At 32.4% G+C, this 22,062-nt stretch overlaps 1 protein-coding gene across 1 annotated transcript; it reads right to left on the reverse strand.

Moving 5' to 3' along the window:
* Positions 1-2,653: 2,653 nt before the first annotated feature.
* Positions 2,654-20,899, reverse strand: LOC127704792 (uncharacterized). The gene is made up of 5 exons (XM_052209002.1): positions 20,752-20,899; positions 17,060-17,412; positions 8,876-9,102; positions 7,213-7,420; positions 2,654-6,930 (listed from the first exon to the last, which is right to left on the reverse strand). Exons 2-5 carry the CDS (start codon positions 17,322-17,324, stop codon positions 3,404-3,406), a joined length of 4,227 nt encoding a protein of 1,408 aa, XP_052064962.1. The 5' UTR covers positions 17,325-17,412; positions 20,752-20,899; the 3' UTR covers positions 2,654-3,403.
* Between the last annotated feature and the right edge of the window lie 1,163 nt (positions 20,900-22,062).

The raw sequence follows: 22,062 nt of genomic DNA on the forward strand, positions 1-22,062 counted from the left end.
CCAGTAAATGCGATCACTCACAGATCGGTTCTTTGTATCTTTGGTGTTTATGTTACTTGATTATTTCTCTTTTATCGATCTGATGAGTCAAGTCCTTTTCAATTGATTTTGACAGTTTGTTCTTCTTTGTTGTGTTGTTACACCACTGCCCAGGTTAAGACGAGGAGAGGGTTGGGAACCCGCAAACATGTTTAACCCCGCCATATTCTGTAAATGTGCCTGTCCCAAGTCCAGAGTCTATAATGCAGTGGCTGTCGTTTGTTATTGTATATCATATTTGTTTTTCGCTTATTTTTTTTAACACAAATCCGGCTGTTGGTTTTTGAATTGTTTTACATTTAATTTTGTCGGAGCCTTTTATAGCTTGCTAAGAGGTATGGGTTTTGTTTATTGTTGAAGGCCGTGCGGCGACCTATAGTTGATAACATCTACGTCATTTGGTCTCCGGTGGATAGTTGTCTCATTGGCAATCATACCATATCTACTTATTATATATTACTATGTGGTTTCTTAGGTCCTTTTGTATTCCAAATAAACTACTTTTAAAGAAAATTTCCAATGAAATGCATTAATACATTATCCTCGTGATTTCTTTATACATGCGTGTTCTATAAAGATAACTATAATGATAATATCTTAAATTTACGGTAGACGACTTATTTTCTCGAGCGATATATATACGTAGAAGATCAACGTTAATATGTGAAACGTATATCTACTCGTACGGGAACAAAACAACAACATTAGAAAACGGAGACAATATATTACCTCGAAATAGTATAGAATGTGTTAAACGCGGGAAAAAAGTATCGGCAACAATTATTTTTAACAGTATTTCAATAGTTGTATAACGTCTATTTTGATCGTTACTCTTCCATCATACACGACAGGAATCACAGAAGTGAACCATGTCGAACAAGAACCAAACCATGACACCAAATTTTTAGTAATCGCAAATTGTGTGCAAATGTAACTATTTTTCAGAATAATGGACGGCAGTTTTATATTATAACGAAAAATGTAATGTAATGTAACAGACAGAAATCAAATCACTTTTTTAAGCATGAGAAACGAATAAGCATTTTTGAAAATTTGACATACGCAAGCATTATTCTGTGTCAAATTATTAACTATATGATACAAATTTTAGTGTACTAACATATTAGCTATAAACAAAGATACTTACCAGCTTGAAGTTATGTTCATAAGTTCCTTTAGTAAAAAATCAGAATGTTTATATTGTGTCATTGTTTGTCATTAAAAACACTTAACACAATCATGTCCAACTTAACAAAACTATGACAAAATCACTATACTAAACGCACATCGATATGACGACGTTAAGAACTACCCGTGTAAATATGTCTTGGTTTACCTTTAGTTAAACTAGAATTTCCCTGCGATGCTCAACCAGTCAGTTAAACATACCAAGGTATACCATTAGTAAAACTGAATTTTCCTGTGATGCTTTACCAGTCAGCTAAACATATCAAGGTATACCTTTAGTAAAACAAGGATTTTCCTGTATGCTTTATCAGTAAGTTAAATATGTCATGGTATACCTTTAGTGAAATATGATTCTCCTGTGATGTTTTACTAATTAGTTAAAGATGTCATAGTATAACTTTAGTGAAAGTAAGATTCTTTTTTGATGTTATTCCTTTCAGTTGAAGATTTGAATGCATATCTAAAGTACTAGGATTCTATTGTGACGATTAACCAGTTAGCAAAACATATGATATATCTTTAAGTGATACTAGGATTCTCTTGGGTAAACTTTATGTTAAACTGGGATTTTCCTGTGATGTCTTACAATTATTCAAAACGTTTGAAGGCATATCTGAAGTGAAACAAAGATTTCTTTTCTATCGAGAGTACCGATAGAAACAGGAAGGGGTTTAGTGATGTTTCAGATGTTTTACCAGTCAGGTAACCATTTCAGGGTATACATTAAGTAAAACTTCGATTCGCATGTGAAATTTACCAGTTAGTTAAAATGTCATGGTATATCTTTAGTTAAACTATAGGAACTTGTTCATATGAGGCAGACTTCAAAAAGAATCTTATTTGGAAGAACAAAAAGAAGCCAGCATTATTTTTTAACTTCACGTTCAGCTATATAGAAATAAATGATTCAAAGTTTTGTGACTGTATTGAACTCAGCTTTCCTATACAGTTACTTATACCTCATATCTTGACTTACATCTAGAAATTGACAATGAGTGTCGGTTGAGTAAAACCTTTACGACAAAAAAGATAATTTCAGCTTCCCAATTGCGATCTTTCCATTTCTATGTAGTAACATACCAGCAGCGCCTGCATATGGAGTATATATCTCCCCAGTTGATATGATTTCTAGAGGTTGCATTTCCTATCATGATTTCCTTGGTTGCTGTTTACATGCTAGGCATACAACCGAGGGTTCCAAGTAGTGAAGTTGAAGTAATCCCTTCGAACATTTTACGGATTACTTTGTTGACCGTTATAGAAATATCTGTTTCACAGATGATGACGACGGGTGTTCAAATTAGGATAACCACCATCACATTGGAATGTAACATTACCGAATATTAACTTACATGAGCAACACGACGGGAAGAGGATTTGCTTACCCTTTCGCAGCACCAGAGATCACACCCGGTTTTGATGGGATTCATATTGCTCAGTCTTTAGTTTTCTATGTTGTGTTTTGTCTATTGCTCGTTTTTCGTCTTTTGTTTTGCCATGGCGTTGTCAGATTGTCTTCAAATTATGGGTTTGAATATCCCTTTGGTATCTGCGCTTCTCTTAAAGGTATATCTTAAGTGAAACTAGGATTCTCCTGTGATGTTTTATCAGTTTATTAGACATGTCACGGTATACCTCAAGTTAGCACAGATTTTACAATTCAGTTAAACATATGGAGGTATCTTTTAAGTGTAACTAATATTCATTTTAATGCCTGTCAGTTAAACATGACATGGTATACCATTAGTGAAACTAAGATTTTCCTGGGATGTTATACACGTCAGTTAAACATGTCATTTTATACCTTCAGTGAAATAATGATCATAATGTGATGTTTAACCAATCAGTTAAACATGTCAAGGTATACATTTAGTAAAACTAGGATTCTCCTGTGATGTTTAACCAGTTATATAAACATGTCATGGTTTATCTTTAGTTAGACAAGGATTTTCCTGTGATGTTTTAAAATTGTAACGTGTCAAGAGAGGGGTGAAGTATGACTTTAATACTACTATTCTCGTAAATATTCCTATGCAAGTTATGATGCAACACTACTGGAACACTTATTATCTCCTTCCAGTTTTGACTCCTAGGTACTACACATGACTTATTTATAAATCGTCCTTATAGTTATTGTTTCAATCTTTATTTCATTTGCCATAACACAAGACAAAACTTACCTAAAAATTTGAAAAGATATATCAAAATATAAAACAACCATTGCCCCTAAATTAAGTAAAAGGAAAGTGTTTTTCCCTTTGAATATTTTCATAAAAAGTACTAATATACACTGTAAAAAACAATAGGCACATGTTGCATGTAACGAAAGATTAAAGCAAAATAAAGACACGAGGCATATTTCTTGCCAGTCTATAAGTCCTGATATCACTGTAAGCGTTCCATGTGTACTATTATAACTTGTAATATTTGGGTCAGTACGACATTGTTCAGAGAAATCGGCACCATTTTTATAAGTAATATTAAAGGCTAAACTTGTACATGAGATATTTCCAGAACTAAGTTCTGTACAATTTGAAGTTGTTTTGTTCAGTGTATTTATATTGGGCATGGAATTAAAATTATTGAATTTTAGTAGGTTACCAGTAGATGTGTAATTTAAAACCAACGGTGAGAAAAAACAAAGGATTTGAGGGAAACCTAACATAAGAAAAACTAAATATCCTCTAAGATGTAAAAATGTTTCAAATATTTTTATCAATATCGAAAACATAACACCACCGTAAATCATTGCATACATCACCCTGTATATGATTTGAATGTATGCAAATGGACCAAAAACTATTAAAAAAACACACCCTAGAAGTATCAATACTAAAAACAAATATAAATATCGCCAAAACAGATTTGAAAACCTCATGTAAAACGTTCTTGATAATACCCATAGAAGTACAATCGCGAGTAATATAACGTTTATGCTTCTCGTCACCTGCACCAAGGTAATATTACCAGATTCGGCGACATGTCCAACGCAAAAAAAAGCATTTTGACTTTCCTTTCTAATAACAGAGGAAAGATGTATTGATAGGCAAAACGTCACTCCCATTACGAAGAACATGAATAAAGCAAATACTTTATAAGTCTTCTCGATTGATTGTTTATGTTTTGCACTATTGTTTATGTATTTGACTGTATCACAACTGTTTTCAATTAACTCTAATGCTAAATCGCCACGGTAATTAAATAAATAAGGATTTGCCCCATTCGCAAGCAACGTATCTATACAATTACTGTTTAACTCTTTTAGAAGGCGTCTGATTATAACAGAATGTAAGGGGGTGTTACCATCTCTATCTGGCATGTTTACACAGTCACGACAAACATTTCTGAGAGAAGTTTGTAGAGCAATATTAAAACACATGGTCTTGAAAGCTGACATTGGTATTTTTACATTCTCTCCATCCTCTTCTGCGTTTGGATTAGTCTCTAAACACTGGTTTCTAGAGCTATGAGTTAGCAATAATTGTGTTGCACTTTCACTCTTTATGTAATGTAAAGGGTTTCTATGTAAAACATCACGAACATTTATTTCTGCTTTATTACGAAGCAGAAGAGTTAGTATCTCGATATTATCGTTTATAACCGCTAGATGGACAGCGGTGAGTCCATTATTGTCAACTATGTTTACATTTGGTGTCGGCTCTTTTCCCACCAATTCTCTTTGGTCATCTATCGTAAAGTCTAAATAGGAGTCATCATTTTCGGACAATTCTGCATGGAGTAAAACCTTCACAGCTTCCAAATTGTTTAATGATACAGCGTAATGCAGGACTGTCCATCCGCTCTTTGTTTTATAATCAATATTCTCTGATTGAATATTTGATTTCAATTTTTCTAAGTTGTTTTGTCGGACTGCTTCATGAAGCTCAGTCTGGTTCAAATCACATTCAAGAATTAAACTAGTTAATTGGTGTTTGTTTGAAGTGACAGAAATTGGGATATTCATTCCAAACCATCCTCGGAGGTTTATTTGTGCTCCATTTTTCAAAAGTAAGCGTACCAAATCAAGGCGACCTGACTTAACTGCTATATATAAAGGTGTTTCCCAACATTCGGAAAAACAGTTAGCATCTGCACCAGAACGCATTAACTGTACTACAATATTTAAGCTACCTCCTAGAACAGCTAGAGGAAAGAAGGACTTAAGCTTGTCACATGGGGGTAAGGAATTGAATATAAAATCAATACCCAGAATCGAAGTACGATCAAAAGTTGTCATCTTACTCCATGCATATTGAAATAACTCATAGCAGCCAAAGGCCACAATCCAGTACAGAAATGTACTTCTGAAAGTCGAATTAGTATCTATAACTCGACTAATTGCATCTCTGTTATCTTCTAATCCATGATTGGATAGAATTTTTAACATATTTTCAAACACTGACTGATTGCTGCTCTCTCTCCGCTCGGAACTAACAGTCTTCCAAAAAGTATTTTTTGATTCAAGAATACTCTGATTATTTTTAAAATGGGTTCCAAATATATGAACAAATTTCCTATTCTTAAAAAGGTGACTCATCAACAAACTGGAAAATCTTCCATTGTTTAATTCAGTCCACATTCTAGTGTACAACGCTGTAAGATGATCCTCATTCAATTCAACTTCCTGAATAATCACGATATTTTCATCGACATTTTCATTCATGTTTTCATAGGGATGAACTCTGACTCGATCTCTTATAAACAAGATACCACAGTCTGAAAAAATTACTCTGGGATCGAACGTAAAGAAATGATAGCCGACAGTTTCTTCAAGAGAATCATGAATAAACCGGAAAATGTCACTGACCTTAACAAAATAAGATCCTAAAGCAGACACAGCGCTATCCTCAAGTTCTTTCTTAGACATGTATCTTTGAAGTCCGCAAGTTTGCATTATTCTGTCTATTTTTTCATCACATTCAACTGAGTCAATATCAAATATACTTCTACTAAATGAACCATTATACAACATACATATCACCAAAATGCAATATAGCTTCTTATTTTCATTACAAATCTTGTCAAGTTCATTCCTTAACAGTAATAATGGTTGCCTAAAGAATGCGATTCTGTTTTTGAATCTTTCCTCGTCATTTGAAACTAATTTGCAAAGAAGGGGAAACGCATAATTCGTTTCACACATTATCTCAACCTCCTCTCTTTTAATTTCCGTTTCTAAGTTATTTTTCTTAAGATGTTTCATTAATATTTTCAGTTTGTCCTCTTTTGAAAGAGCATTAGACTCGTGCTCCAAATTAATCACCCCTTTGTTTAAAATTGTCGATGCATTTTTAAATCTTTTATGGCGTGCTATTTGTATTCTCAGGGTACACAATATTTTGTTTGAATCTAATTCGGTTTCAAAGCAATTCATTAGCTTTTCGTTTATTCTTTCCCATTCTTCCAACAAGGTCGGACTTAAATCGTATTTACCAAGGACATCATCCATTATAAACACTTGTTTTTTGTTTTTTTTGTATTTGATTATATCCTCTGGGGATTCTACGGGAACAATTTCATAGCCTTCCAGTTTATATTTTAATGCGATATGTCGGATGGTGGCTGTCTTTCCTAATCCTGAATTTGATGTCACCAGAATACAATTGCAATCCTGTACTTTGCCATAAACAAGTTTCGATCCCTCTGTCTCGTAAAAACTTTCGTCATCTTTTAGCCATGTTTCAACAAAAGTCGCATTCGCGTCTGTAAATAAAAAACCATCTCTACATATAATCAGTATAATTGTTATTGATGTATTGAGCAGAAACTCTAAATAAGGATATTTTCCAAATTATTCAGGTTATAAATTATCTGAAACAATAAATAAGAAATCTATAAATTTAAGTGTTCAACAGCTCCTAACATCCTGATCGTGTTGAAATTTTAATATAAAAGCATACTCAATTAATGAATGGAACTGTATCCCAACCTGTGTTTAGTCACTTCAAATTTTAAACTGGTTCTATTGATAAAATTGAAACAAACCTGCAATATTTTTGGGAAGATTTCCTTCCCTGTAATGAGAGAAATCATTTTCTATCTGTTCTTTTTCCTTTTCACAATCTAGGTATTCTTTTGTCAGTTGCTTCAGTTCTGCGTTTGCTAATGTTTTTGCTTGTTCTCCAGCAAGATCGTAATTCAAAATTTCAGTGACCTCATGTGGTTTCTGACCATTATTTAAAGATGTCAATGCCTAAAATGAGAAGAGCTAGTGTACTATATAAATAACACATAGTGAGAGGGTGATAGAGCAGATTGTTACCCGTGAAAACATTGTCAACTGAGGTGAAGCCAAAGTTGACAATGTCTTTTCGAGGGGTAACAATCTGCTCTATCACCCTCTCAGATATGTGTTATTTAATTTATTATACTGAAAGTTCTGTTATTGCTGTCTATTAAATTTCAAATTCAAAGTTATAAACTATGACGTCTTGTTCCCGAGGGAAATATGACTTTTTAAGGGTGAACAAAACTTCATATCTCCCTAAGCCAAGGGAAATGAATGTTTTATTCCACTGCCTATTATCCGAACATAAATTATTAATTTAAATAAATTCTTATCCGCTTGTTTTAATAACTAAACTCGACATAAACATTGATAAACAGTACCGATCAAAAGTTGATTATTCTTTCTATTTTTTTTTCATGTCTGAAATAATTTTGATCACGAAAATTACTATACTATCGCTATAAAAAAAACAACGTTGTGTTCATTAACCGCGGATAACGTCGCACAAGGAATTCCCGACATTCAAAGGGGAATATGATACTCAGAAGGGAATATGAAGTTTTGTTCAACGTCACGTGGGATAGTCTGAACCAATCGAATATCCTTTTTATTATCAATATTTACATACAGTGGAATAAAGTAAATTATCTCCCTCATAATAACCAGCCAAAATCATTTGACATGAAGTATAATAAAATTTATTATTATATATTCTCTCAAGTGACTTTTTAAACATTTCATTACACAGATTTTGTGTTTGTAACTTGAAAAGACATTAGGTATATCCATAAATCAGCCATTCTACTATTCTTCTTCGTGACGTTAATATGAAAATAAGAAGATGTGGTATGATTGCCAATGAGACAACTCTCCACCAGAGACCCAATGACATAGAAGTTAACAACTACAGTCACCATATGCCACCTGCCGTCATTTTATACTATTTCAAAATAGAATGGCTACTGATAAACATATAAATGTGTAACAAAATGTCCCTTCTTTCAAACAATATTGCTAAAATTGACCAAAACTTGTCAAATAATAATCATATTTTCTATATGTATGATGAATTGTTTACAGTTTGCCATTTAGTAAATTATGATGAATCAACTAATTGTTTGTTTCTTATGACCTTGTTTAAAGTGTATTGTATATATGATACAAGATGTACAATTAACATAAATTTATCATTAGATTGTTTTCAGAATCTATACCCCTCACAGGTACTTCACACAGTGTGTCTATAGTCCACCGCCTTAGCTGTGAGAAGAATATTAGGTATTTTATTTTCTCAGGACATGACTTAATCTTGAACCACTTGTATACCAGCTGAGGCCACCTGTGTATTCCAAAACTTAATTTCATGTCTAAATTACAAGTATTATTATCTGAACAAATGCTTTGATTTTCGGAATGTACCTTTTCAACTCGAGTCCATTTGTCTGTGAATTCATTGTTGTCCATAGAAGTAAGAGTCGTATGGGCTAATTGATTTCTGTACCACTTCAATGTTGCCAAGGCTGCTCCTGGTAACGTATCATTCGGATGCGGAAGTTGATCCCATCCATTGGAGGGTGTTAATAAACCTCCTAGATTGCGCAGCAGACATATCATCATAGTCAAATCAAAGTCCTTAGACGAGGTAGCTAGAAATAAAACAATGAAGGACGAAAATAGGAAGGGTCAATAATCACGGAATTATTTCACATTCGTCATGCTTGTGCCATTTTCAATAAGTTCTTCGTCTTTAAGTAAGTAAATTTTGTTTCACGTCGGCATATATGTACACAATAACATAGAAAACATGAGCTCTAATGAGCTCTTAAACCGACTATCATATAAAAAATGAGCTCTTTAACCGACTATCACATAAAAAACATGCAGTTTCATGCAAATAATAATAAATGGAAATAAAAAAGGCATGCAAATATAATGAAAGCAAATTTTAATTTCTGAACCGACTATCACATAAAAAACATGCAGTTTCATGCAAATAATAATAAATGGAAATAGAAAAGGCATACACATATAATGAAAGCAAATTTTGATTTCTGAACCTCCATGGTTTATCTTTAAAAATAAATTACAGTATCACACCATTAAATGTATTTTGAGGTACGTAGTAACAACATAATTCGTATTTCTGAACATGTAGTTAGGTTGTATGCAACTAAATATGGATTAAAACTGCAATTTTAAAAGCTTTCGTCAAACTTCGAGTATTCGTGAGGACATTCTTAACCAAATAAAATTTGTTTCGGAAGTAACTATATCGCCCTTCTAAAACAAATTCATTCATTAAAGTATGGGTGTCTTCCATTTAGCCAAATTTTACAATTAAACCATGTAAATTTTGTAGTATTTCATCAAAATTGTTTTAACAGCAATGTTGAATACCGAAAAATGTATTTTTCTAGTGATGACCACTAAGTAGAACATATTCGGGTGGGATTGGAAATGCTTTTAAGTCAAAATAGAAATTTTGTTTTTTCTTACTTGTAAATCATGTTTTATGAATGACCATATCAATGAGTTTTCAAGACTTATGGGTGGTGGTCCTTCATTTCTGTATTCTTTCATTTTTATGTAATTTTTCTCTGTTTTTTTATGTTTTAGCACCATTATTCTTTTTTTCTTTATATCTTTGTCCTTTTTTTCTTTATTCTTTATTTTTTTGAACCACTGATTTTCTGCCGCATTGGCCCATTATTCTCTATTCTATAAACTCCACCCAGACCCTCATAAAATTAAACTCAATAAAATATGTCCCAAACTCCCAAAGTTGTTCTAGTTACTTCAACACAGTTGATTCCAAAACTTTGATAAAATCCAAATAACTAAAAAACTGGGAACGTATAAAAGTTGGCCTTGGGGTCAAACAAAACTACTGTTGTCTTGAATCTAGGCAATATTTGAAGTAAACATTTATGGGGAAGAAAGAGGATTTTTTCTAAATGTGATAAATTTTTCTGACAGATAAAGATAAAATATGTATACCGCATTAAGGTTGCAACTTACTTTGGTTTAACCAAGAGTTCTTATATTACTGCATTAGGCACGAGGATGACATGCCAGTTATGTGTAACTTCTCATAATATTTTAACCAAATTGTCTATCTACATACATGTATACCATGTGCGTCTATATTCCACTTTGCCAAGCAGCACCATCCCTTGGTGGCTTTTGAAGTTAAATTACATATCAACTAAATTGCCAATTATTAAAAGCACTTTTCATGTTGGGGTGTGTCTCAGAAGGAGCTTTTACACTTGCAAACGTATACATCTTCAAACTGCTTTGACGTTACGCACGATATTGGTGTCACTTTTGGTAACGTCGAATGTTAACGTAAAAAGCATATAAATATTGACGTGTTGTAATATTGCGTTTCAGTATATCTTTTTTATACATTGTTTTATGTGATTAAAATAAGCTATAGGTATACAGTTTGTGTTCTGTAGTAAAAAGAAATGTATAGAATACGTATTGTGTTCTTTGAATGAAAGAATATGTGGGATATACCGTGTGAGTACATGGCCATAAGAATTCGTCACCTAAAAAATTTTGCTATACATCTCGTATAAATCGATGTGGTTTTTTTTCAAAAAAATATTGAGGGGCCATTTCTGGTTGGATTTTAATTAACCTAATACCAATAGAAGCAGAACTGTCATACGTTTTAGTGGTAATATATTTGTTGTGAAACATTAATTACCAATTTCTGATGATATAAACACATCATTTTATTATTTGTCCGAATTTTTTTTCTATATATTCCAACCAAATAAAATTGTAAATAAATTCAATACTTGTTCTCATCAGGAGAAAAAAAAATAACTGAAGAAAAAAATATGACCAAACAAACAACTACACTTCAGGCAATGCTGCGTCTTTCAACACATGGTTTGTGAAAATCCTACTCTAAAAGCCGTAAAGAAGTGTATTTTTTAAACGTAGTTTTATATTAAATATTTTTTTAATTTTTATCTTGACTGACCGATTTATATGTGTTTGAGAAAGTCAGAACTTATAAAATATATGAGTACCGGAGATCATGGTTATAGAATAAAGACAAAAAGAACGTACTTCTTCCATTGAGTCCGAACACCAACAATTGTGGAACTATAATATAGACATGGATAAACTATATTTACGCACATCAAAGTTCACGGTCTGGCATTCATTTTACATAATTTTTTAAGAGAAGAGTGAAGAGAAGTAGAGCCGTTAATTTTGAAATTTTCGGATAAATTGACTTTCTTTTTTTCTTTTTTTTTTAAACTTATTCACAGTTTTTTCAAAGCTGTATGGAAGACTGGTAGAAGTTTGAGCTCAAACTTTTGCGTTTTTATATATGTTTTTTTAGGATTTTACCATGTATTTCCAAAACGAATATCGAAAAAAAAAATACAAAGTGCACAGTACGGAATAAGTATGTTTTAAATAAGGGAGTGCGGAATAAGCAAAGAATTATTTTTCAAACAAGGGAAGGTTATATAGTGCAGACTATGTTTAACAAAATATAACTGAGTTTGCCTTGAAATTGCAAGCAGTGCATACAATAGGGTCTTTGCATCGGAATTAAACATATTTATTCTAAAACCAGTTGTTGGCATGACACGGGTTGTGTTCTTCTCATATATTTTATGATGGTATAATACTAAACCCCTAACAGGAGGGATTGTGCCTGATGTTCATATGATGAAGACATAATCTATCAATCAGTTTAATTGAGGTCTGGAGCTGGCATGTCAGTAACTGCAAGTAGTCTGGTTTTTTTATGTATTATTGTCATTTTGTTTATTTTCTTTTGTTTCCTATTCTGACATCGGACTCGGACTTCTCTTAAACTGAGTTTTACTGTGCGTACTGTTGTACGTTTGTTTTTTCTACATTGGCTAGAGGTATAGGGGGAGGGTTGAGATCTCAAAAAACATGTTTAACCCCGCCGCATTTTTGCGCCTGTCCCAAGTCAGGAGCCTCTGGCCTTTGTTAGTCTTGTATCATTTTTAATTTTAGTTTCTTGTGTATAATTTGGAGTTTAGTATGACGTCCATTATCACTGAACTAGTATACATATTTGTTAAGGGGCCAGCTGAACGGGACGCCTCCGGTTGCGGGAGTTTCTCGCTGCAGTGAAGACCCATTGGTGGCCTTCGGCTGTTATCTACTCTATGTTCGGGTTGTTGTCTCTTTGACACATTCCCCATTTCCATTCTCAATTTTATTGCTTAATCGCTTCATTAAATAGTAAACGGATGAGTAAAATATTGAAAAAATTATCTTTTTAAACTAATAAACAGTATTGCTAGGAATAATATGCAAGTACTCTCATTTTGTCTGTAACACGAGATAAAACGGAAAATGTTTGAATATTGATTGATTGATTGATGGTATTTCACGCCACTCTCAGTGCTATTTGCTATAGAAGCAGATGACGATCTTTTATTTCCATCAAATGGGCTTAAAGAAGAGTATATTACAATATAAGGCATTATTTTAGACAACAACAAAAAAAAAACCAAATTGGTGTCCATTTTTTTAATTGGTGGAGGAAGCCGGAGTACCCGGAAAAAACAACCGACGTTCGATAGAAAACCGACCGACTGGCAATCGTAGTAAATAAGGATCGGAGTAGAACACCATTGCTTCGAGTGGGGTTCATCGAATTAACAACCTCAATGTTGACAGGCTATTGATTACTGTAGATAAACTTCTTAGATCGCTCAGCAAACGAGGCCTCGGAAATAACAGGAAAAAAAAGATGTGGTATGATTCCAACGAGACAACTCCCTACCAAAGACCGAATGAGATAGAAGTTAACAACTATAGGTCACCGTATGCATGGCCTTCAACAATTATAAAAGTTATAAAAAATGAACAAATCCCATACCGCGCAGTACGCTATAAAAGGCCCCGAAATGGAAAATGTAAAACAATCCAAACGAGAAAACTAACGGCCTAATTTATGTACAAAACAATAAACAAATACACATTTTATATGATGTACAGCAACAAACAACAACTACTGAATAGCAGGCTCCTGACTTGGGACAGGCACATACATATAATCTGGCTGGGTTAAACATGTTTGCTGATGCCAAACCCTCCCTTAATGTGGGACAGTGGTGAAACAGTACAACACACTCGCACATTCTAAAATTATATCATTTTCTTCTTCAGTTAAATTCATTGTGTCTCTTTCTAAGAAAAGTTTACAGATAAATCAAGTCAAATGTCGACTTTTCATTAACTTAAGTCCCCTTGAAATTTGATGCGACTATCATACAAGTGAAAGGTTTAGCGCTATAAAACCAGGTTCAATCCACCATTTTCTACATAAGAAAATGCCTGTACCAAGTCAGGAATATGACAGTTGTTGTCCATTCGTTTGATGTGTTTGTGCTTTTGATTTTGCCATTTGATTAGGGACTATCCTTTTTGAATTTTCCTCGGAGTTCAGTATTTTTGTGATTTAACTTTGAAGATATTTAGGCAACTATTTGAAAGTTGGGGGCGAAGTTAGGTGTTGTCTCGCAGATTTTTTTCATTAGTTTAACTCATAAAAAATAAAAAACATTCTTCGTATATATAAATGAATAATAGTATTCCCACACGCATTTTACCGATGTTAACTCGATATGTACCGTAAGCCTATTTGCAAATTCCCCGGCAGTTCCAGCTCCGATCCACAACGGAAACGGTCACTGTACGGGGTTTAGCCTATTTGTATACTAACAAATACGTATGGAATACTAGTATATCTTTTATTACGTTTTTTTTTGTAATTTTACTGTAACTTGTTATAGTTATTAAAAAAAATCCGAATTTGATTTATTGCAGTTGTACCCAAGTTTGGCTTAATTTATTATAAGTTAAAACGATCAACATTTGAATTAATATGAATATTATACTTACATTTTGTATATGATGTAAGTAATATTTGATTTCTACTTTGGTAATTGGAAGATTTTAGTAAATATGTATTGAGTTGCTGTCTCATTGAAATGTACCCATATCACGTTTTATTAAACATAAATGTTATATTGAAAAGAGGAACCATTTCAACGAGGTGAAATGAAAAATATATATTCTAATTTCATACATTAGGTATTCTTTTGTTAGTATAGATACGTTTCAAATACACCATAATGCGAACATACGTTGCCTATATAGTTAACGTCAAAAACGTCAAATTAGAGATGCTGTGACATTTTGGTAGACCACCATGTGACCGCTTTATTTTGGTGATTTATGCATTAATCTTTATTTCAAATATATCGAAAGGTTCCTTTTGCAAAGGAATTTGATGTTATGATTATTTTTTTCAAACAACTGATGTTGTTTTCACTCTTTTTTGAAGACTTGTAATAACTTGTCCTTCATAATTCAAAGCAAAAATGATGACGCTAGCATTGTGACATTTTGGTAGACACCCTTTCAACGCATTGATATTCGATACTAATCGATAAAAATATAATTGAATGCATTTAATATTTTCTTTTTTAGTTGGAATTTATCATACTGGTTTTATTTCTCCGTGCTAAAATGTTTAACACATTATTTTACATTGTTTTCTGTAACCCACCCCGGAATTACTAACGTTAAACGTTGGTTAAAAGTTTTGTGACGGGAGACTTTGAGAATTCATATACCTAGTATTTCTTGGTTTAATGCTAAAAATGAGATTGACGTCCGAATAAATGCTGTTCAAATGTTATAGATTAGGAGGCATGCTAAATTTTCTGACTACATGAAATGTTTTGCACAGTTTTACTCAATATTGATAATTTCTTAATACAACAGTTTTTTTAAACGTTGTTGTGACAGTGTACTTCGGGCTAGGATTTTGGTAATGATATCGAAGTATTCATGGGATTTGCTCTTTTCCATTGGATTTCTTTGCTTTCGAAGAGTTTTCCGAACTTGTTTTACAAAAGGATATGCGCTATACTGAATTTGATAACATAAATCTCCCGCTATACATGGACTATGAACTGTTGTGCGGTAAGGGAGTGATATCTGTCAGTGGTGTCTACAATCAATAATGACTTCTTTCAAGGTCTACTCAGTTCGAAAATTGCGTTTTTCCGTATTAAACACATGTTATCCCAAAGCCCTAATTTTACTCTTCCAAGTGGTATAGCATTGTTATATTTCATATACTTATAAGTAACCGAAAATAGGAGGAATACTCAAAGAACAACATTAGTATGTTACCCGTCTACACGGAAAATATAAGATTTTTCTCGTTAGTATTCGGACAGCTGATTGACAAAGCCGAATAAAAAACAATAAGCCATCTGTAATTTAAATTCTTAAGTGCTTTAAAGGTTTTATACTCAAAATTCAATTATCTGTCTTGTATTTTTGTTATTTAAAGCTGATTTTTTGTCAAAGGTACATGAAATCAGAAAACGCCACCAACATTGTGCGTAACGTCATTGCATGTATACTTGATTATTGTTTTTTTTTTATCTAAAATAATATTGTAATATGCTCTTCGTGAGTCCATTTAATGGAAACTAAAACATCTTCTTCTTCTTCTTGTTTATTGTCAGTGTGTTTGATGATGTGCGATTGTTCCATCTAACTCGGGTCTTAATGTCAGGCACTTAATAACAATTTCCATAAGACTTTGACTGCTTTGCCATTTTTTTTATTATGACATTAATATGTTGAACCCCGCCAAAATGTGTGTGTGCCTTTATCCCAAAATCAGGAGCAGGTAATCCAGTGGTTGTAGTTAGTTGCAATCTGTCCTAAATCCCGATTCCTTCAATATTATTTACCTAAATTCGGCCGTGAGTTTTCTCTTTTGAATTGGTTCGCAATCTGGTATTGTGGGGCCTTTTATATAGTTTATTATACGGTATGTTTTGTGTTTATTGTTGAAGGCTATACGGTGACCTGTAAGTGCATGGTTATATCGTTTTCATCTGATCTTTGGTGGATATTTGTTTTTTGGCAATCAAGCCATATTTCAATATTTTTTTATCCTCCAATCAGCCAACTATTGTACAAATAACAGGTACACAAATAAATTTTTGCTTTATTTGTACTTGTACAAATAAAGTCTCCTGTTACCCCTCTTCCATGTTGAGCAAGCAGTAATGTGGATATTTCTTTTTGCGTACCAGTTCATTTTGGGGTCCCTTTCGCGGTCCGCGTTTAAACTATGTCGATTTCTTTGAAAAATTAGAGACAATGGTTTAAATTTTAACAACTAAAGTTTCAAGTGTTGGGTGTAAATTTCAGGATAAAAACAATATATGTACATTGTCGGAAAATATAAAATGTATTTGTACTCGCTGCGAAACAGGAGAAAAGCTCGGCCAGCCTCGCTTTTCGTCCTGTTTCTAAAGCTCATACAAATAAATCTTATATTTTCCGACAATGTACATATATTGTATATATATTTTACCTTAAGTAGATCATAACATTTCATATGATCTACACAGAAAAGTACTGATTCTTTATTATGGTACAATAACAAAGGTTATTTTTTCACAATCATATAAGTTTGGCTCACTATTTTACGCCTATCTAATAACGGAATGTGAATGCATGAGAAAAACTATCAACTATATTATAAATATTTACTTTTTGTTCCAACAGTCATCGGAGGAAGATAGGATGGCCATACTGTTCCTGGGATACACCTTAATATTTCTAATTGGGTCGCATTGATTCTTTTTGATTTGTTTAAATTGATAATGGCACGCATACTACTGTTAATAGTTTTGGCTAGGTGTGTTGGCGGAAAAACCCCATCAAAGAATCGCCTGGCAATGTCGGGTGATGCTTTAAAGTTGATGAGGAAAAATCTGGCGAAGTTTCTTTCTTCTTCTGTAAGTTGTGAAGTCATTATAAATCTTTAGAGCCTCTGAAGAACAACTTTGACCCAAAATATTCAGTCATGAACGCTGTTTTTCATCTTTACCACCATCAATCACCTGTTAGAAATATAAACATTTTTAAATTTGTATAACATTTTTTAAGTATTATTAAATGCCTGGATGGTTGTTTTTTATGCCAAGATGTTGTCTTCTTTTCTTCAGATTATATTTTTTGTCATTGGTATCACGGTTTAATTTTTCATACAACGAAAGAAGTGGAAATTTGTCGATAGGAACGTCGACAACGCTTCTAGTCTCTTCGAATTAAGCTATGCTATTACTTTATATAGAAAAAAATGCTCTTTTAATTTATTCAAAAAAGACAGCGTTTCATTGACACATAAATACTATTATATCCCATTTAAACAGTGCAGAAAATGCTGTGACATCATAAAATTGCAACAGAAAAAAAATTGAGTGTGTTTGTGTCTAAGCTGTCATCATATTCGTTATACTAAAAGTCTACAAAGATAAAAGTGGTGGAAACTGATGATTTGGGGTTTACAATCATCGTTTTTGATAAGATTTTTTTTTTATGAAAACTGGGAAATTTCATATTTATGTTATATAAATGGAGCAACATCTTGTATTACAATGTAACTCTATTTGAAACATCACAAACATGATTGTAGAAGGACCCCGACAAAATTTCATGATCAGAAATAAGTATTTTGAGGCAAAATCTATGATATGTATCGTAAAATCTCAGAAAACAGTAAACCAGAAAAATTCATTTGAAACATCCCAAACTCGATTATATAAGGAAACTGAAAAATTGCATGACCAGAAATTAGCATTTAGAGCTAAAAGCTATTAGATTCGTATCACAATTCTCCCAAAATCGAAACCGAAAAATTATGTCAAATGTAAGTTAACAACTTTGTTGTCTGTATTATCCAAAGTATATATACTGAATAAGTTGAAATATTTAAAATCTCTTATGACAAAAATATTTCTGATATCCTAGTCAAAAAGTTCCTTTAAAAAATCATCTTAAACTGGAAAATCAAATAAAATGTATCTATTTATAAAAAAAAATAAAAATATTGCAGCAGATTTCAATCTAATTTCTTAACAGTAAACCGGCATCACTTTAAATATAATATAAAATGATTAAACCACCGTTAAAAGCTATTATTATATATTAAGGATTTAAAATTACTAGTTTGGGTGTCAAAAAAGTATAACCCATTCTTCAGTGCACAATCTGTGAAACATGAACACTTTCATAAAGTTTTGTATCTTTTCCCTGAACATGGATACAAAGACACAAACTAATTTCATTTTCATTAAACATCTGTTGCATCAGACGTCAGTATAGAACATAATTCTCCTCCAACATAAGACTGTGAAATATCAAATTTTAGATATATGACCACCATCACCAAGTTATAACAGAAGACTCCAGCATTCTTCACTTGAAAACCTAGAGGCTTATAGATTTTGAGTTGTATACCAGTAACCCATCTAATTTAACGTGGATTTCATTTATTAAATCGACAATAGATCACTGTTGTCTATCATTTATGTGGCGTGATCTAGTAACATTTGAAAAGTCATTGCTAAAATCTATATAATAGCTTACTTAAACATGTAAAATATAGTTGGTCAGTTTATTCAAAATTGGTTTTCTCAAGTTCATATTTCGTCTAGGGTCAAATTTTTATTCCGTATCCAGAAAAAAATCTTGTTTGATTAAGTTAAATCTAAATAAATTACAGTCTTTTCATATCTTAACTAAGATTGTGCAACATAAGATGTCATATTGGTCTTATATATTATCGATCGATCGCAGCTGAGATTGAGATTACACATGTGTTATTCATGTCACAAATAGGTCACCGGAGATTGGGTTATACCTAGATAGTAATAATATCATATTAAGCATACATTGACAACTTTTAGAACTATGTTTAGGTATTTTCATTCTATTTAGTGTGTGCTGACATATATATAATCATAGAGGTATGCGACATTATTTTTTAAATAGATAATGCAAATTTCCTGCTTGCAATGATTTTTTCACGATGAAATAAGGATGTTTTTGACTTGCATATCAATATTTTTATCAAGGACTATCAAAACAAAATTCAAATTTATCAAGTATATACTCTTGGAAATATTAACAAAATATTTATATTATCTTGCATAACATCTGACAAATTTTCCGGTTTCCTTTTTTCTGAGATTTCATGTAAATAATACCTTTAGTTAGTTTTGCCTCAAAATGCAAATTTCTGTTAAGGAAATATTATCAGTTTCCTTATACAATATTTGTGATGTTTCAAATAAAGTTACATTGGGATAAAAGATGATGCTTCATTTATAATATGAATATTTAAAATAATTTTTCATTAAAAAAACATTGATTTGACCCCAAGTTCATCATTTTCCAATACTTTTATCTTGGTAGGCTTTTAGTATAATAAAAAAGATGATAATCCGGACACAAAATCTGTTGCAATGTTATCGTTGTTTAAATATTTTTAGCGCAAATCATGTGACTGAACTACAAACCTAAAAATTTAAATACCAGGCTGAACACGTCAGGAGCTATATGACCAAAAGAGACCTTAAAAGAATAACCAAATCAATATAAGGTCAACTTTGCCTTGTTGAGTTGGAACCTTATTTTTTGATGATTTATCAGTATTAAACAATAACTTTTATGTAGGAAAAAAAGAAAGAATGAGTCCATAGTACACGGATGCACCACTCGCACTATCATTTTCTATGTTCAGTGGACCGTGAAATTGGGGTCAAAACTCTAATTTGGCATTAAAATTAGAAAGATTATATCATAGGGAATATGTGTACTAAGTTTCAAGTTAATTGGACTTCAACTTCATCAAAAACTACCTTGACCAAAAATTTTAACCTGAAGCGGGACAGACGGACGGACGAACGAACGAACGAACGAACGGACGCACAGACCGAAAAAACATAATGCCCCTCTACTATCGTAGGTGGGGCATAAAAAAAACAGGAAGCTTTTTGAATTTCCAGACGATCTTTCACGTTCAGTAAAGCATATCTGCATATTTGCAAAAAATAGCACATCATCAAGATTCTTTATTTTTCTATATTGATAATTTTGTTGTTGCTGTTACATGCATGTCAGGCAAAAAAAAAATCCCGGCCTGTTTCCTGCCTCCCTACCTACTGTAAATTTCCGTATCTAGCTTAACACATTTTATATGCATTTTCGGTTAAGCACCGTTAAAGTTTAAAATAATATTACTTACCTATCTTTCCTTTATTTTTTTCCGCCAGGAGACAGGAAACAATTATATATGTATTTTGTTGGGCCTCAATAAAATATAGTGCTGTATTTCACTTCCCGCAGATAAGATATTTACTAAAGGTTAATATAAAAAAAAAACATATACGCACAACCTTAAGCAGCTGAATCCATGATGTCCACGATTGACCAGGAAAAAAAATGTACAAAGTCTGCTATATTCGTGCACATCAACATCATTAGTTATATTATGTATGAGGAAGTAAACCCTCTTTTCAAAAAGTTTTCATCAGACACTTTATAATTCAAATTTCAATACACGTCACCAACTGTCTGAGTTTGATAATGGATGGCTGTTTAACGTCCGGTGACAAATTAAATGCATATTTATAAGAGAAGAACTTCTTAATGCGATATGAATATGAACCCTGCTTTGGACTTTGAACATCAACATCCTTAAGCAATAAAACTTACAAATGATAACGGCTAAATAATTATAAAGCCATTTTTTTTAGGAATCATAGATTTTGTTTTCGTTTGGAGAAATAATATCCCAGCAAGTATAATTGATCATAGTACCTGATAGACTGAGATAACGACTCATTGTTCTACATAGCTTTATTGATACTCCGATTAGGACAAGCTGTCCCCTCCCTTTTATGCCCCAAACCATTTAAAAAAAATAAATAACCGGTAAACAGCTTGAAAAAGATATACAAATTTAATACTATTCATCCAGGATTAACAGAGTCATATTATGCAGCTTGCTGGCTCAAGATAAATATTCATTTTACACTCAGTCAGTTAGAAAGTATTGAATTTCACTAGCATAGATACATGATGATTTATCAAATTCGTTTTATCACTCAAATAATAGATTTCAAGTTGTTTGAACAACGAATCCAGTCAATCAACAAGATCTAACAAGACAGGCTTGTTAACTTAATATTTTTTGATAAATATTATAATTTTGACAATAAATTATCATCTGTCTTTATAACAAAAATGTGTACAAAGTTATTCAATATATATAAAAGTAAACATGGTAAAAGCAAGGATTTATATAGTAAGATATCATACTATATAAATTCTTGGTAAAAGTAAGATAAGATGAAGTTAAAGAAAAAGAAAAAAGACCTACGATATCGTCTTGGAGTTTTGTCCTGTGACTTTTTGTTCTAAGATCTTCTATGACTTTCTGTCCTACATTCCTTCACAATCAACAGTTTATCAACAGATGAATGTGATGCATAATAAACGGGACTAATAAGGCTGAACGATACTTTGCTTGTATCGGTATATTTTCACGAATAAAAATAAGACAATTTTATTAAGGCACTGGCTACGATTAACCGGAGTAACAGTAATTATTTCTTATTGTTACTTTTTGCGGGTAAACATAGCCAGTGCCAGTGCCTTTTATTAACGCATACTTTTTACGGGAAATCTGTGTTGTTTCCCTTGAA

This window comes from Mytilus californianus, unplaced genomic scaffold (genome assembly GCF_021869535.1).
Source record: "Mytilus californianus isolate M0D057914Y unplaced genomic scaffold, xbMytCali1.0.p SCAF_6, whole genome shotgun sequence".
NCBI lineage: Eukaryota > Metazoa > Mollusca > Bivalvia > Mytilida > Mytilidae > Mytilus > Mytilus californianus.